General features: G+C 37.4%; 1 protein-coding gene across 3 annotated transcripts; it reads right to left on the bottom strand.

Moving 5' to 3' along the window:
• Positions 1–100: 100 nt before the first annotated feature.
• On the bottom strand, positions 101–17,947 carry ATP6V0A2 (ATPase H+ transporting V0 subunit a2). Of its 3 annotated transcripts, none has more exons than XM_013173794.3 (20): positions 17,706–17,947; positions 16,519–16,597; positions 14,992–15,089; positions 14,302–14,439; positions 13,676–13,776; positions 12,825–12,951; positions 11,633–11,715; positions 11,191–11,284; positions 10,652–10,864; positions 10,074–10,224; positions 9,154–9,293; positions 8,035–8,192; positions 6,447–6,537; positions 6,028–6,146; positions 5,356–5,566; positions 4,705–4,824; positions 4,295–4,414; positions 2,972–3,089; positions 2,196–2,367; positions 101–1,283 (listed from the first exon to the last, which is right to left on the bottom strand). In XM_013173794.3, the coding sequence occupies exons 1-20, from the start codon at positions 17,820–17,822 to the stop codon at positions 1,181–1,183; spliced, it is 2,553 nt and encodes an 850-aa protein (XP_013029248.3). In that variant the 5' UTR covers positions 17,823–17,947; the 3' UTR covers positions 101–1,180. The 3 variants fall into 3 exon arrangements, with proteins under 3 accessions (XP_013029248.3, XP_047929589.2, XP_047929588.2); XM_048073632.2 differs by lacking the exon at positions 17,706–17,947 and adding an exon at positions 17,378–17,395; XM_048073631.2 differs by lacking the exon at positions 17,706–17,947 and adding an exon at positions 17,213–17,351.
• Between the last annotated feature and the right edge of the window lie 267 nt (positions 17,948–18,214).

Genomic DNA, 18,214 nt, shown 5'->3' with positions numbered 1-18,214 from the left:
CCGCCCGATCGCGTTTACCTCAGCCCCTGCCGCCCGGCGGGCTCTGTGTGAGGCACGGCCAGGGCCCTAAATGGCTACATAGGGATGTAAGGGCCGGCTCTGAACAGCGTAAACAGTGTTTTTATTCGGAATTAGTATGAAATAAGTACAAATTTTAACTGGCACAGTTTTTAAACAGTATGGCAATATCTCCCTTTCACAGCTGTTAAGCATTATGGCAATATCCCCATTGTTACACATGGAAAAAAAAAGGACCCCTTTGCAGCCCTCCCCCATCCTGCTGGGTAAAAACAGCTTTGGTTCAGCATGAGACAAACCAGGCATTCCTGTCAGGGGGTAGCCAAGCATAAGCACACCTGTTTTAAGACCCATTTTTTATTCTTGGTGAGAAACTTACTCGTAGTAGAAACTTTCTACATGATGACACCCCATTGCACAAAAATCTTCTAGACAGTGCAAATTTTTTCTGAGGCTTTTACCCATCAAGATCACTGCAGGTGCTTTACAGACCAGCAGGTATCATAAAATTCTTCACAAAAGAGAAATAAGAGGGCTGATACTTCAAATCCCCACACCTAACCCTGCCTCCTTCTGTAACATTAAATATGACTGTGGTTTCTGAAATAAAGTAGTAATTCAGGGCAGAACTCTGAACATGAAGTTAACATTTTTAGTGCAATTTTAAATACGGCCAAAGAAGAGCACGTCGTGTTGCTATGTACAAGTTTATATTATGTTTTGTTATCCTTCTGGAAGAAATACTGAAAACAGACGTTGCTTCTGTTGCATTGCTAAATTGTTCCCAAAGTACATGAGATGGTAGCTTGCTTAAGTATATGATTATATGAGTAGTAATGAATGTCGAATATGATGAAAGTCTTTCAGATAACTTAAATAATTGGTCAAGAAAATAAACAGCTTTAACAAAAAAATGCCAACATTGGTTTTAGGACAAGCAGTAACACTTCTATTTTTAAGAATAAAATTAATTTACAACATTAGTTTATCAAGAAAAATGTACAGCTTATACCTATACTTTCCAAGATGCTCCAAATTTGTTATGTAGTTCTATGGGAGGTATATATTACAAAATTATTTGGCTGCATTATAAGGCAATCAGTGAAAAACACTGTCCTACTAGAACAGACAATCCCAAACACTTCTGCTGACAGCAACCAAACTATGCCATATCGTCTTTATTAAAATGTAAAGAAATGTGCTTAAAAGAGAAGGGTGTAAACTTGTATCCTCCACCAGTGTAGAATTTGTTCTGAAATTCCACCCTGAAACAAGATAAAAAACAGAATCTGGATATTAATCCAAAATGACTGATTGTCAAATGACGGAACTGTACAACACAAGAAACCAAACAAAACCAATCCTAATCCCATCACTTACACTTTCTGTGCAGCTGCTTAACCTTCCTATCACAATCACAGGCAAATTTGATGTTTCTCAGGAGACTCAAAGATCCAGACATTCTACTGTTATGGCTCATATCTCACTTCCGTCTTATTAATTTGTTTTTGAGTTAACTGCAGTTAATTGTTTTGCAAATCTACAGTATCATGATGACAATACTTAGCAATGCAAATAGCTCTGTATCATGTGTTTAGATACTAAGTGTCTGTCTTTTCTTACATTGTAAATTTTATCAAGTTCCAACTTAAGTACCTGAATCCACTCTAACATGCGGAGCTCCTGATGTTAAGACTAAAAAGAATTAAAATATTTAAGGGTGGGCAGTCCCACTTTATCAAGTTTTGCTCACTACTATAACGTTCTGTTGCGCCAAATAAATAAAACAGACTGGAGCCATTCAGTGATATAGCCAGATGGAAATTAAAAACGTTTATCAAAGTGACTAATATTCTACAGTATGAAAAGCTAAAATACTATAAATCAAATGTCCTCGTTCATAGTTCGCATAATAATCAACTCAATGTGGTAGAGGTCAATATACACCATAAGCGGATATAGTATTTGAATGCACTGGAAGTATTCCAGAGGAATATTCACATTCAACTAACAAGCCATTTATTTGATGCAATTAGATAAAATCTATTAAAATAACATTAGACTATTAAACTTTACACTTATTAAAAAGTCACCTAATATTTTGAAATAAAAATTCTGCTAAAGAAGCCAGTATACAGTGTAGTGAAGTAATTATAAAATGGTGAGTTAAAACTTACCAGTGAAGTCGTATAGCATGGAGAAAAGCAGAAAGCCCCTCCATTACCAAAAGAATACAAACTGTTAGCACAGCAAAAAAGGCTAGAACGGGGACTAGCAGTAAGACACCGTATGTTGTATCCACACGAAGACCCACTCTCATCACCATTTGCCAAAGAACTTCTGATAATTCTGAAAAAAATAAAAAAATAAAAAAATAAAACTTTCATAATTCATGTTGATACTGCACACATCCACCAAGTGAGCTACTGTACCTGACCTGTACTGTAGCTTAACCAGGATTACAGGATTTGCTGAATATGGGAACTACAAGCAATTCCCTACACTACCCCCCCTTTTTTTTTTTTTTCCTTTTCCTTCAAGAAATGCTTAAAGGTACATCTGAGTTTCAAAATAAGGTCTACTGTTGGCAACATTTTCCACTATGATAGTATGACTTCAGCAAGTCGTAAATACCTTTCAAACTGGTCAATTAATGGAAGGTAAAAAATGGTACTGTGGATGCTGATACAGTATTATGTAACATTGTACCCAGATAAATCAACCTTCACACAGCCAAGAACAATCAATGAAAAATGTTACTAGGTTTCAAACAGTAAGTTACAATTCTAGTTTTGGGGCTTTCCATAGGTGGTTATTAAATAGTTTTGTTTTTTTTTAATTAAGTAAAAGATAATTTCATAGTAGTATTACTTCAACAGGCCAGCCCCCCTCTACCTGGCATTAAAAATCAAAACAGATTTAAAATCAACCAAAAAACGACAAAAACACTTACGTGCATGAGCAAGACTTAATGCCCAGAGTCTCAGATATGAGGCTGTATTAGAAATGCATCCGAGACAGTATTCAATGGTATGAATTGCTTGATTCATAAAAACATCTGCAAAATTAAACTAAAATATGAAAATATATTTGTATTCATTTGAACAACATAGCACGGCATGAAAAAAAAACATTCATCTGTAAATCTTATTATACAGAAAAGCCATTAAGGGGTAATACACTGACTTCATATCAAATTAAAAAAAAAAAGCCACTGGCACATTTAAAATCCTTATTACAGGACAACAACCACCACAAAAAATCAGATGCTATTGTTTTCTCGTTAGTTTCCCCAATTACTTTGTGGACAGATAAAGATGTATGCAAATTTATTTTTTCTGCAAGGAATATGATCTAACACTTGAACAATAAAGGTAGTAAAACCAACCACATCTCCAATTCCCGTTCTATTGATATTGCAAGTTTATAATGTCATTTTTTGAATCGTTAAAACCAGGGTTAATTATTAGTAATAGGAGTGACAGAGAAACAATTACATTAATAACTAAAATCTAAATGCATGTGCTTGTTGCTAATAGAGCACCAAGCCTAACACCACTGCAAGTTTCAACTACTTTGCAAGAAACTATGACATTTTATTTAAGCAAACAATTCTTCTATTTTCTACACGTAGCTAGCAAAATTCTACTGCTCCCAGTGAAGTAACCACTACATGTAGACCACACACTGGGAAACTGAAGCAGTTTCCTGGCTTTAAATGTACATGAAATCCGTGGAAACAGTAAATACTTTTACAGATTTGACCACAGTAGATAGCAATAATAGCTAGGACTAGGAATTCAATTTAACATCTTCAAACCCCCATTAGAAATAGGCTTTGTCACATCTAATATTCAACTATAAAAAGTTTTCTCTAGGTGAAAAGTCAAGGTTAATTAACAGGAAATTGCACAGTCATCTTCTTTCCTTAATGTTAAGGATCCATAAAAGCACGCAGGAAAAAAAGAAAATTTATACCACTTCTTCAATTCAAAAAAAACAGCGCTGTAGTCTGATTCAAATAAAGCCCTCCTCATGTTCTCCGCTACAGATAGATGTGGTTTGCTGTACCACAATCTGAACATACTAATAAATAATGATAAAATAGCAACAAATAAAAATACATGAATTGCATTCATGCATCAAGGTCTTTGTAAAGGCTCGGCTGATATTCTTACAAACTTCCATGGACTCAGTACACAAACCATCTTCTTGATTTTCAACTTCTAATTTGCTTTCAAGGACATACTAATTAGAAATTAAATAAGATAGTTACCTCCTCTTCATCCCCTTCTCTGTGCCCACTGTCTGAATGACTGCTTCCTTCTTCCACATCATGAGATCGCAGCAGAGAGAGTTCTTCTTCACTCTCTTTTCGAATTAGCTTGTAGCCACTCTGCAAAATTGAAATGCATCGTGTCTGTTTGCTAAGTGGACTCCCAGTTTTAAAATGGATTTTGAGAGTGGGCTCTCAAAGTTAAAATTTGTTTAAAGAAGTTGCAAGAAGTAACATTCCCAAAGGCAAAAATGACCAGAGTGTAGAGGAACAAAACATTATCATACATTACAGATGAAAATGTTCCACGTTGTATAGAAGCATCTAGTTATGGACATTATTCTGTATGCAATAATACTAGCTGAGTTTTTCTATACTGAAGAAATATCTAAAAGTATCTCAATACTCACCCTGTACGTTCTAATGCCTCGTCTTCCACTGTGCAACCAGTATAAATAAAGTGGTTTTCCAAAAAGCATTACGGGAACAGAAAGAAAAGCAAGACTCAGTAAAAACCTCTGTAGACCAACCTGTTCATAAGTAGGAAAGAAAGAAAATGAGATCAGGTTCCAAAATCAAAGTTAGTAAAAGCCTTCCCATTTTCCTTTAAAAACCTCTTTGAGCAAAATACAAGAAAAATACTACTGATTTCAGTGGGCATGTGCTCCAAATTGAAAATCCATGCAAGTATTTACTTAATCAGGCCCTTAAATGGGGTTATAGGCATGCAGCACCTTCAGGACTTGGTTCTAAGTTAATACATGACTGATGCACAGTGTACTAAGATTATTTACAGTACACAGGAAAGAATCAAAATCACAAGAATATGGCCCTGTTCTCTAACCTCAACTCTAAACTGGGTGATTTTGTTCTAGAAACGTATTTTTACAAGCACTACATAAAATCTTAAAATTAAAGAATGAAAATATTATTTAATGGTACTGTTTATTCATTTTCCCCTTAGTCTGATACATTCCCCTTCGTAGGGGAACATGACTTGTAAAGCAGTTAACTGAACAGGGAACACAGGATCATCAGAAGCTTGCAAGAACATTACTAACCTGCCCAGTATAAAAGACATCTGTTTCACCACCAGGAAACAGGAACATGTTAATAAACTCAATCAGAATGCTAGGAGCAGATGTAGAGTCCTCTGCAGAGTATGCTAACCACTTAAAGAAGATCATAAACACAAGGTAGCCAAAGATGCACATCATGAATAAAAGTTCAGGAATAAAAACCAAATAAATATTGTACTTCTTCTTGAAATGTCTGAAAGATAAAAATGGGAAAAAAAAGTTTTACCAAGAAAGATCAAAATAAGTATGGGGCCCAAACATGATTTCAATGAAACAGAACAGTGGTTGCACTTTCATAGAGTAGGACTAAAATTAGAATTAAAAAAATGATTTCTTCGTATTCAGTAAAGTTTTAACCAGGTATTTCAGTGGAAATCAAGACCATATGAAGCATGTATTTGTATTTAACAAAAAGTAATATAAAATACCCTATTTATCAGTCGCTTCAGATTTTTGGCATAATACTGACCCATTACCTAATTTGTGTGAAAGGAAATCTCCCTGTTACTGTCTTAATACAATTACTATTATCCTGGTTTTTAAAAAGATAATAATAATAATAAATCATCACTTCTCTTACCACGTTAACTATTATAATTCAAGACTTGACAAAAAGTATGTAATGATAATATTATCTTAACTTCTTGTACTTACAAGTGGTTAAATGCTCCCAATACAACTCCAAACGTCATGTGAGCTACTCCAAAAATCACAGACATTTTCATTTTGAAAGAATTTAAAAAACTGAGACGGTTGCTTGCCAAATTCCAGATCTGAGGAAGAAATGAGACAAAACACACATTTCAGAACAATGTAATAGAAGGAATAAAACTGTATTCTTTTTCTATTAGGACACCGGAATTCTACCTCAAAATGAAATCACAACTGAAGTCTGAGTTTTGTGAAAATAGTTAAATCTTTCTTTGATTCATAAATGAACAAACTTTTTGAATTGAGAGAAAAAACATACCATGGGAAAAAAAAAATCTGTTTATCTTCCTAATACACATACCAAAGTCTAATTTAAAGATGAGTGATCATCACAAAGGAGAATTTAAAAGAATAAAACTAACCGGATCGATTCCAAAGGGATAAGCTCCATTGTATACACCAGTAACATTTGGATCCAGCGTCAAAAATTGATTAGACTTCAGATCCTCAAGACTGCAGAGAAAGAAAATCATAATCAGATCTAACATGGTTTAAACATTGTGGCAATATGTAGTTTGCATTCTGCAGGACACTACCCCTGTTTTCCATCACAAAAACATTCACCCAGATTCAGCCTATAAATGGATAAAGCAACTTCTAAGTACAAAGGATCCGGTCAGTAAAAATAACAACAAAAATCTAGGCTCTGAATCTGTGCTTAGTTCACTGTCTTTGAAAGGAAAGTTTCTAGATTTTTTAATTCCGCATTCTCCTAGAATAAAGCCTCATTGTAAAAGCTCCCAATTTGCTTTTACATAAAATTCACTAACAACCACTCAAAGGACTAAATATTCAAATGTAAAAGGGAAAAATAAGGTATAGTTTCCACTATAACTTCAAACAGTTTTTAATTAACAAATTACTCACAACCTTTTACATTTGAACCAAAGTCAGTAGTTTTGACTCTACTTTAAGCCACTTCCTGTTTTGGAAATGCAAGCTGTGAACATTTAAATACCGAAAGGCCTTAACACCCTAAAATAATGACGTTATCCCCCTTTATGTGATTTATCAGACCTACTTTTTCACAGCCTTTTTTTTTTTTGCGCTATCAAGAAAGGCTGTGCATAGACTAATATTTGCTAGGTAATTAATTTATGTCATTGTTAGTACCTTTACAGTAGATACCAATGCTTCTTGCCTAATTCCAGAACTGTATTTTGGGACAAGTTTCTCCAAAACTTGCCCTGTGCTTTCTATTTCTCTCAAAAACTTTGCTCTATCTGTTTTAATTAGTTACAGCAGAACAGTCGTACACTTTTAACAATTTAAATGAAAACTGCTGGCTACCAGTAAATAAACATCCTGAACTAATCTCAAGAAGACCACAAGAAGAGATGCCAAACACCTCTAAGGAGCTTTAGAGACTGAATAAATCCAGGAAATATTGCCTCTAAAATTAATGCATGTGAGCTCTTACCACCAATAAGATAATTACGCTAGCTGCAGTTTTTAATAGAAGTTCCTAGTTAGCATAGATAGCATGAGGGTACTGCAACAAAATTTGGTCCAGGAGGAGTCTGATTTTCATCTACATCTAATTATAAAAGTCTAGAAAATGTTCTCGGTGACTGAGAACATGACAGCAAGATAACCCAGTAAAGCAGCATTGGTAAATAAGAGATTAACCTGACAGACTGACTGAATTATACATATTCCAATTCCAACAGCAGTTTTGGAAGAAATTGTGTTCTCTGTGGATTTTCCAATTAAAGTAAGCAATTTCATTTTGTTTCTAAATAACTATTACTGCTTTTTTTTTATTTTAAGAGTAGATGAAACTTTAGAAGAAACTTAGTGCTTAGCCCACTAGCATTTGATAGTTTAACTAGATTTTGCCAGATTTCATTACTACTCTCAATAAAAGGACAGCTAAAAAGCCAAAGGGTTAAACTGTTGCAGGAAGTAGATTTGCTTTAATGATACAGCAAATGAAGGCATGCTACTCACCGCCAAACCTCCTGCTCAAACATTGCTGAAACATTCCATCCGGAACCAAATATATTTAATGACTTTGAAAAACAATCATTATAAATCAGTCCAGTGTATACAGAAAACAAACCCATCAATAAAATAACGTATCGGCCTTCATATAACATTTTCATTATCTGTAAGTATTTAAAAAAAAAGAAAGAAAAAAAGAAAACATCATTCATCATCTGCTATATGAATAATTGCTATCTACACTTTTCTAAAAGAAACATTTTTCGCCTCACAAAACTTCTAAAAACTAAAAATCCTTACAAATAGCCTATAAATAGTACGAGGAAACCCAAGATCAATCAAAATGGAACAAAAACCTTTTCCTTAAGCATGCAAATATGCAATTTGAAAATATCAGTCACTAAATGCCTGAGATTCATCTCTCCACATTTGCAACTTCATGCCAAGCGATTTATATGCAAAGGCTGCATTAGGACATAGAGCTAGCAGCAAGTATATTCAGAAAGACAACTTTGGTTTAAGGTGAATGCAGAGATTTGAACTCCCCATGCAAGCTCCCATGACACAAACTGAGACTTTTCCCACTGATATCCTTACACTAATGAATAGTCTTTGTAAGACACATTTCTTCCCCTGAACTGTTTTTCAAGAAGTGAAGTTAATTTTAATTAAATATACTTTTAATAAGACATGCAAGTGCTCCTGCTTTCCAAGCCTATGTCATTAAAAGATTAGATAAAATTAGGTTTTATGAATTTCAAACTACAACTCATTTTCAGAAACAATAAAAGAAGGTAGAATTTGAAAAGCCATTTTCTCCTCAGGTTAGTCACTGTAACCACATTCGGTAAAATTCACGCATCGCTAAGAAGCCTTAGCAGAAGGAAAGACAAGCCCCCTCTCTCAAATAAAAATATAGTTTGTTAAGATTAATCTTAACAAGCATTGTTAATCTTAACAAGCATTAATCTTGAAAAATATGGTAATTTTAAACATGGAAAATCCTAAAACAAAGAAAAAACCATCTAATACATGCATAAAAAATATTACTTTCCAGAAATGCAGTAACTATCCAATTGAAACTATCTTGCTGGTGGAAGTTAAGTTATTTATAATTTTCTTTACCTCATCCTGCGATCTTTGTAACCTAGGATGGTTTTCATACAGTATTGTCAGGAGTGCAAAGATGAACATCAGCAGACCATGCCCAAAGTCTCCAAACATAACAGCAAACAAGAAGGGAAAAGTGATGATGGTATAGAGAGCTGAAATGGCAACGTAACAGATTTCAGGCACATAGCACAATAGATGATGGTGGTATCTGAATTATGTGTGAGCAATTAAAGTATTTTTAACCTCTCGATTTGTTCAGCTTTAAGTTTGAAAGACATTTCACCCCATGCTAACAGACATCTCACCCACGCTATAAATGTAATTCAGTTTAAAGCTTACTTATCTATATATATGACACCCTTGAGCAGTGACAACTCCACAGCTGAGCATCAGCTGACATGACAATTCCAAGGATAATAATATGAATCCAGGAAATAAAAGTTATTTTCCAGTTACTTTGACTCTGTAGTATACCTTACGTTCCCCTGTACAGCGTGACATGATACTCTCATACTCAAGATAGCTATAAAAATACATGAAGATATTAAACTAACTGGGCTATACAACAAGCAGGATTTTTTCAAGTGATGAGCTTCACACTTGAGCAAGAACAGTAGCCATTACCAAGTCTTCTTCTTTTCCCTAAATATTTTTCTTATCCAAGGTAAAGCATATAAAGAAACAATATGCAATTGCTACTGCTGTTTTTACGCTGAAATAACGCACTAAAATTAAATCCCATCTTACTGCTTGGAACACCATTTGTACTTTTGATGAGCTGCTGAAGTTTTAAAACAGCTACTAATAATCAGTATGGTTGTCACTGTTTTGCCATCACTGGTGGCTAGTTTAGCAAAGTATTTAAACACAGAGCCTTACAAGGCAAGGAATAATGGCAGCACAGCTCACAGTTCAGATTTTGGAGGACCAACCTGGATTAACTTCCCCATAGTTTCCAACTCCATAAGCATCAACGATATTTTGGAACCCTGAAGTGAATTTATTGGTACGTATCAGAGTTGGAGGGGGTTGTGTTGTTGGGATGGTATTCATGAATGAAGAAATTGTGGCTCCACTCTTCCTCTAATTCCAGACAGAAAGAGAAGATACATTTATATGAAAACTCAGTTGACAATTTAATCAAAGTGAAAATATTTTCTCTATCAACAGTTTCACTGATCTTGAAACACGCCTGAAGTAACCCTCAAATCTAACCTTTATCCCTTTGTGCCTTTAAAAAATAAAAATTATATTAACCTGTTCCTCTAAAAGCACTAACATACAGTGTTCTAATCCTTACTTTATAGGAAATAACAAATTTTAATAATTTCCTTATAAAATTTGTTTTAAAAAAGACTCTGTCCATAAAGAAATTGTTTAATATGAGTACACAGAGACCGAGACCTGCCTGTGACTGACTTTCATCCTATTTTAAATTCTTTTCTTTCCTTATGTGTATACTTAGTTGAAGACAGAAGTTCTAACATCCATGAGCATTCAGCTGACTTACCGAACCTTCCTCCAACGCATGGCGCAAGTTTTGCAGATCAGCAACTGGACACCAAACCTCAGCAATCAAACATTTATTTGTGACATCAAAACTGCACAAGTTGAGTACATGATAAATGGCTTTCATCTTCTTTACTTGGATAACCCACGTATAGATGGATTCAGATGCTTTACACAAAACTTGACGTAAGTAATCCTCGGTTTTATGCAGCACCTTCGTCCAAGAAGAAAAACAAAAAGCTTTCATTGAAAACGTAGGAACAATTATGTTAACAACAGTAAAGCACCGAGTATTTCTTCAACGATGAACTACATTTGTGGGAGGCTGCAATAAGCACTGCATTGTTTTAGGCAGTGGAATTACCCTAAAGTGTAATAAATACATGCAACTCCAGACCATGGACACTACATAGGGTCAAGTTCAGATGCAAAGCCACAAGAATTTTAGAAATATATTAATGTATTTAATACTGTGACACGTTAAGTGATTTCCTATAGTGCAGTAGCTACAGCAAAGGGAATACATTGCAATTTACTCACAGTACGAAGATCCTGAATACGAACGTTTAGTCCTTCAACAACTGCCGTACGCTCATCCATGGTATTTGGATAGGGATACACATGACAGTGATAACTACAGAAACACAGAAGTCTGTACTAAATAACCAACCTAAAGAAAAATAACACAGCCAGCCCCAGGCCCTCGTCAAATCTGCAACATGCCGTCTAATAACCACGGACCAGATTCAACTGGCAGTCACTGTTTTGCCAATACTTAATAAAGACTGCAGATAAAATGACTCATACATTTATTTGTACGTGAGATAATTATAAAGCTAGATGCAACTGAGGGGCTAGGAAAAAAACAAATTTAACTTCAAAACCTTGCACGAAATCAACATTTCCAAGGAAGGGGAGGAAGGGGAAAACGAAGAAAAAAATAATCCAGACATAAAGAAATTATATAAAATTTGCTTTTTACCAGTCACAAATCTTCTTAACTTTCTGGCCAATTTGTTCACCCCAATAGGACACTAAAAACACAAACCATTTTGTGGTTTCACCCTGGAAAAAAAAAAAAGGGTAAGTTGATACAGTTTATTTTTAACCGACAACTCTCCTATGCTGTACTTATTCAAATTTGTTATTTTACTGTGTAGTTAGAGAAGTGTTAGTAGCATTAACATTCCACCATTTTAGTTAAGAACAAAAAATAAAATTCAAGTGTACCAATATTTCAAAGGGTTTTTTTAGTAACAAAAAAATCAAAAAAAATCAAAAAAATCAAAGTAAAGTTTAAATTAATATTGGACAGCCACAGCTGCTAATTTACAAAGTGAATTTGTAAGCTTAGAGAAAAATCTTCATAGAAGACTGACTATATTCCAGACATTTTTCTTTAACTACTGAATGAACAAATAAAAGGATTATTAAAAGGTAATGGCCTGTATAGACCTGGTTAATAAATACCCAAGCAGCCATCTACGCCACGCATTTTGATCAAGGTAGCCAAACAAAGACACAACTATTCCACAATAAAGTTCTGCAATAAAGGACAAGACATATGAGGAGCAGCCGAGGTCGCTTGGTTTGTTCAGCTGGAAGGACAGAAGGCTGAGGGAGGCCTCATGGCGGCCTGCAGCTTCCTCACAAAGGGAGCAGGGCAGGCGCTGAGCTCTGCTCTCTGGGGACAGCGACAGGACCCGAGGGAACGGCATGGAGCTGGGACAGGGGTGGGTCAGGCTGGGTGTTAGGGAAAGGTTCTGCACCCAGAGGGCGGTCGGGCACTGGGACAGGCTCCCAGTCACAGTCTGATGCAGTCACAGCATCAAGCCTGCTGGAGTTCGAGAAGTGTTTGGACAACACTTTCGGACACGTAGTTTAATTTTTAGGTAGCATTGTGTGGAGCCCAGAGTTGGACTCGATCATCCTTGTGGGTCCGTTCCAACTTGGGATATTCTGTGATTCTGCACGCATCAAGCTGAACCATTCCTAGTGTTATGATGGAATTGAGACCTCTAATTTTGAAGTTGCCAGTTATAATATTCGAAAGTGATTTTCTCTCCAAAGGCTCTAGGAAATTATTTACATTCACTGCAGACCTGAGCAGCAATTCTTTCAGGTCACATGAAGAGTACAAACAAAATAAACCGATAGTTACGATGTTTACTCACTGTATCTGGATCTTCCAGACATTCATCCAACTCTGCATACGTAAGAATAGTGTATCCTTTACAGGCTCTCCACAGCATTTTTTCAAACGCTTCAACTTTTGCTCGATGAACTAACCCAGATATAAATCTATGAAAAAAAGAAAAAAACACATTTGAAAAGTAAGTCACAATCCATGAAGTAAAATCTCAGAACACATCATCTCTCCAGATCACAGTCACAAGAATTTCACATCCAGCAACTCCAGAGAAGGAAACACCACACCCTATATAGGAACTAACTGGTATATAAAATAGAGACACAATTTCTATTTGGAAAACAGATGGATTATAGGCCTGAACAAACAACTAGAATATTTAATGTAATTTCTTTCTGCAGTAGTAAGGTTCTTAATTTTTTATTCAGTAAGGTACTCTAAAAATGACATTGCAGGGAGCTGTTTCCATATATCATTTTAAAGGCAAGTAGGCAATACCGTTAATAATGTTACATTTACAATTGACTCAGACAGCTCATTGAAAAACTGTGTGTTTATCCTAGAAAAACAGTTTGAACAGTAGAAGAAAGTACCAAAATTACGGAAAATCTTAAATGCTCTAAACACACATACTTGGTCTGACGAAAGCTTTATGACAGTATTCTTGGTGCAGACCTTATCCCTTTAAAGAATCCAGTTTTGTTTCAGAGATGCATTTGGGACACCCGTTCTAAAATGGTTTGGCTCATCTTAAATCACTGGAGTCACACAACATCCCATCTTGAGAAACTAGCCTGTTATTTACAGCAGCTCACCCAGCAGTTTTGAAACAGCACACCACGACAACCTGGCATACCTCGGCTGAACTATACCTACCCAAGCTTGGCACCCAGTCTATGCATACAGTTGTAATCCACAAATGGCTCGTTTTCCACAGATGGAAATTCTTCATAATTCATGTGTAAAGGGGATTCATACTAGGAAATAAAAGAAATATCATTCACAGCATTCAGAAAAAATATTTTGGTTCATTTATGATTCTATAGAGGAAAAGCTAATTAATTCTTTCAGTGAAAATACAAAAGCATTTCCTGCACTCAATTCAGACAACAGAGATATCTTGGGATCTCCAGTGAGTCACTCAGCAATTATAGTCACTGTTGCAAAGGTTACGTGATAAATTTCTCAGCACAATTTACACATCAAAATAACACGAATATGACTTCATCTTCTGCTGACATCAGCAGTAACATTCAGATGAATCAACAGAGAAATCACAAAGCTCCTAAGTTTCAGGGCTGCGTTTTGCTGTGCATATGCCTAATGCCTGTACATACAGCACAAGCAGTTGTGAGCCAGGTTCGCTAGGTACCGAGCACAAACAAACAATGTATGGTGCTGTAAAGCCCAACAGGAAGTCGTGCACTTAACTAGAAGCACTAACAGCACGCAACAGAACCATCACATGACACACAATTCTAGTCAAACACCACAAGTAGTACCTCTGCTTTTCTCCTGACAAACGTTTGTGTGACATCCAACATGCACGTGTATTCTGTCAGTTCAAGCAGATTTTTCCTCAGCTTTTCTTTGTTTTTATTTACTTCTCTCAATTCTGTTTCCAGCTTCTGCAGCTGTTCCTGTTACATGAAATAAAAACAATACAGAATCAGTTACACCATTTTGGAAACTGGGGGAGGATGAATTTTAAGCAAGTTAATTTGGCTTAACAACAGGAACTTTTCAATTTCTTAATTAACTTAAGCTCCATAGATTTTCTTGCTCAGCCTGCCAAAGATCGCTTTGTATTGAGTATGCTTGATCCTCCACTAGCATCCATTAAGTCTGTTGTTACAACCCTAATTTGTGTCTGAGCTAAGTAAGGCAGACTTGGAATTAGAACTTGGAACGTGAGGGTGAGACAGCTACCTATTCTATCGATAGAATTAGAGCAGAACAGAATGCCATTCAAAATTATAAGCACTCACAGAAAAGAGCACCGTGTTTCATTACACAACCAACATGGGCAAACAGAGCCTTGGGCATATAAAATTCTCACACACCCTGGAAAACATGGATGTTTATTTATTTTATTTTTTTACTATGTTTGTTTATGTTATTTTTTTGAATTTTTTTTTAATTTATATTTTAAACTGAAAACAGTTTGGGCATATGGAGTGTGAAAAAATTACCTGGATTTCTAAAATATGTTTCAGCAAGGGCGCAGGAGGAGCAACATCTCCTTCAGGAAGAGGAATATCCGCCTTTTTAATTTCTTGTACTAAATACCCTGGAGAAAAAAAACAATCGGAAATGAAACTGAAAATTGCACAGTTGATCTTCAGCTCTTATTGAGAGCACTGATCACACTGCAGCATCAAGCCCTAATTATTTTATTAATTTATCTTGGCAACAATACACAAAGAGTCTTCAAAATGAACACAAAGAAAGGGTAAAGATTAGTGCTCCATAGAGAAAAAGAGCAGCTTATGAAGTGCTAGCAATACAAGACAGAGAGTGAGCATTGCTCCCATGGACGCTTGCAGAAGTAAACTATCTTCAGAGACCACAGACTGAAACTTTCCAACCACGAGCACTTTTTAAGAAGCTTTTGACTTTTCATAATATGTTTTTGTTGCTACTTTCTGCTCCTAATGCCATCCGCCAAAAACTGATGTGCTGCTCAACAATCCATGTTTGGAATAAAAGGTGTTCAAACAAGGAGGCTTAAGAAACCCTGACAACGCATGCAACTCATGCTGGGTGGTGAGATTGCCACGATAGCTACTGGGATGTTTGGCATGACCAGCACGTGGCTCTGATAAGAGATTCCAATAAAAGAATCCTTCAACAGCGGCTTTTCCTCTGGGTATACTGAAGTAACCTGCATCTTGGCCGTAACGCTCTTCATGTCCTTTCTCTATTCCTTGACTATCATGTGAAAACAATTATCAGTAACTTAAAATGTTTTGGAGACTACTTGGAAGTTCAACAGCACTGAGTTGCATTACATGAGAAACTGGGTTTATTTTATAAGTCAAGGGAATATCTAGAGTAACGTTTCCATGGTCCAAGCAGTATTTTAAGCAGTCAATACAGAAATGGTCTCAACTGTTTTTCAGCAACGCATTAACAACTCTTCTTCACTTCTACGCTAAAAAAAAAAAAAACACGGATATATTTAACACACGTTGGACCATATGTAAATTTTACATATACAAAACTAAGGAACGGGTAGTGGTAAAATATTGGAACAGGCTGCCCAGAGGCCCTACAGTCTCTACCTTTAGATGTATTCGAAACCTCACTGAACAGAGCCCTGGACAATGTGCTCTAGCTCACTCTGCTAGAGCAGGAGACAGGACTAAGTTATCTCAAGAGGTCCCTTCCAACCTAAACAATCATGTGATACGCTCAAAGCTGACACAGCATATGAATGCAGATTAAGGAACATACTTGTATGTTCTGACCCAATTCAGTACTGCAGTCAAATAAGCCATCTCCAGCTCCAAAGAGCTGCAAACTACGTACTTGAGTACGTGTATTTTATTTTTTCACAGACAGGAAAAATTTATAAGATTCCAAAACATTAAAATGGTGCAACACTGGGAAAAAAACAAGAAAAGCTCTAGCTGAAACCTCCACTGTAGTTCCTCTTGCAAAGTGAATTTTAATAAAGCCACAGATGAGATGAAAATAGGTATGAAAATAAAGCTCACCAAGTATTCTTTCCATTTCTTCACATTTCTTTACTTCATTCACAAATTTCCTCTGAAATACACTTACGTTTGGGCTGAGCTGAAGGAGGATAAAACACTTATTAGGTAAAGAAATAAAAAACACCCCTAAAAAACACAATTGTTTCTCTGACTTCATGGAGCCAGTTTTGCATGTACCGTACGTGCACTCTTTCTACAAACTGCTTTTCAGCTAGGAAGCTATTTAAAAAAAAAGACAGAAGTCTTCCAATAGCAAGGTTTTACTAAAACAGAATTATTTGAGTGAAAAGAATGAAAGACACTGATAACAAACTAACTCAAGTCTACTGGAGAAACCACCCCCATATTATTCCTACAGTTTTAAAGTACTGCTTAAAGACTTCAAATTAATAAATGTGAACCTATCTATAAACATTTTTTTGCTATACTTTTCCATAAATTCGATTCGAAACGTTAAGCTTTGACCAGATCTTTTTCCACGCTTCTCCATGAGCGTGCATTGTCTCTGGCTACATGTTCAACTTTAAAATCAGGACTACTTGAAATGGCATCTGTGGCCTTTAAACACAATACCCGTGTAATGATTCTTACAGGATCCTCCTACCTGCGGTATTTGCTAACCAGCTGTTATTTTTATTTACGTTTTCCCAGTTTTCCTTGCTACCGTTTTATAACCTACATTTATGAAGAATACCTGAGAGAAATTCCAAAGTCTCAGTCAGCAAGCAAAGATCATATAATTACGACGAGACAACGCATAAACAAAGTTAATTATTGCCCAACCCATCTTCTATTAGCGAGGCACTTGGCTTCCTTCAAGGTGAACTGCTGCTCTGGGAGCAGACGCATTTTTACAAACCGGCAGCGTGCGATGGTGAAGGAATAAGCTTGTAGAACTGAGACGTTCCCTTCAGTTCGTCAGCGGGGTGGGCACATCTGGCTGTGCACCTACAGACCGAAGTCAGGGTGGCTTCAGGCGCGTAACGGGCTCTCCACAGGATGCTCCACAAAAGCCAGAGGTTACACCGCCCGTGTGAGGGGTGGGATCGGGCCCTCCCCTGAGCCTCAGGGAGGCCGCGGCCCCGCGCTACCTTTTCCACGGCCCTCCCTCCCCGCCCCGCGGAGCCAGGCCCGCACCCGGCGCCCAGCCGGGGGCCCCGGGGGCTGTTTCCACAACCGCTACTCACGTCTCGGAACTCGGCCAGGCCGCGCTCGCCCACCTCGCTGAGGCACTCGTAGGCCGAGCCGCTCTGCAGGAAGAGCTGCGCCAGGCACAGCGGCTCGCCGCGGAACAGCGAGCCCATGGCGGGGCCCGGCCCGGGAACGGGCTCCGGGGGGGCGAGGGACCCGGGGGGAGCTCAGCGGGCCCCGGCTCTGCCCGGCGCTGCAGCGGCCATCGCGGCCCGGCCCGGCCCGGCCGTTTCCGGGGGCAGGGCCCCGCGGGGGCCGAGCGAGGAAAGGCGGGGCCTGGGGGGGGCGGGGCCAAGGGGGTCCACGTGGAAGGAGTGGAAAGAAGAAAATGAAAGGCTGAGGGTGGTAAGGGGCCCCTCTGAGTCAGGGGAACGTGCCTGCGGCGGTACAGTGGTTAATAGCCGCAAGAAAAGCGGTAGGAAGTGTGTTGTGGGGTATAGGCAGCTCCAAGCAGGTAGTTACCAAATCAAATTACAGCCCCTCAAAAAACTGCCTTGCTATTGTC

Source organism: Anser cygnoides, chromosome 17, assembly GCF_040182565.1.
Source record: "Anser cygnoides isolate HZ-2024a breed goose chromosome 17, Taihu_goose_T2T_genome, whole genome shotgun sequence".
Lineage (NCBI taxonomy): Eukaryota > Metazoa > Chordata > Aves > Anseriformes > Anatidae > Anser > Anser cygnoides.
The sequence above is the reverse complement of the archived record's forward strand: the minus strand, read 5'-3'. Positions and strand labels throughout refer to the sequence as shown.

What these genes read in the sequence shown, in the direction of transcription:
- ATP6V0A2 (XM_013173794.3), bottom strand. Translation starts at nt 17,822, where the DNA reads ATGGGCTCGCTGTTCCGCGGCGAGCCGCTGTGCCTGGCGCAGCTCTTC. An exon ending in GTTAAGAAGATTTGTGACTG is followed by an intron (nt 11,285 to 11,632) that starts GTAAAAAGCAAA and finishes GTGTTTCTGTAG; the next exon opens with TTATCACTGTCATGTGTATC. An exon ending in ATGCGTTGGAGGAAGGTTCG is followed by an intron (nt 10,225 to 10,651) that starts GTAAGTCAGCTG and finishes GTCTGGAATTAG; the next exon opens with AGGAAGAGTGGAGCCACAAT.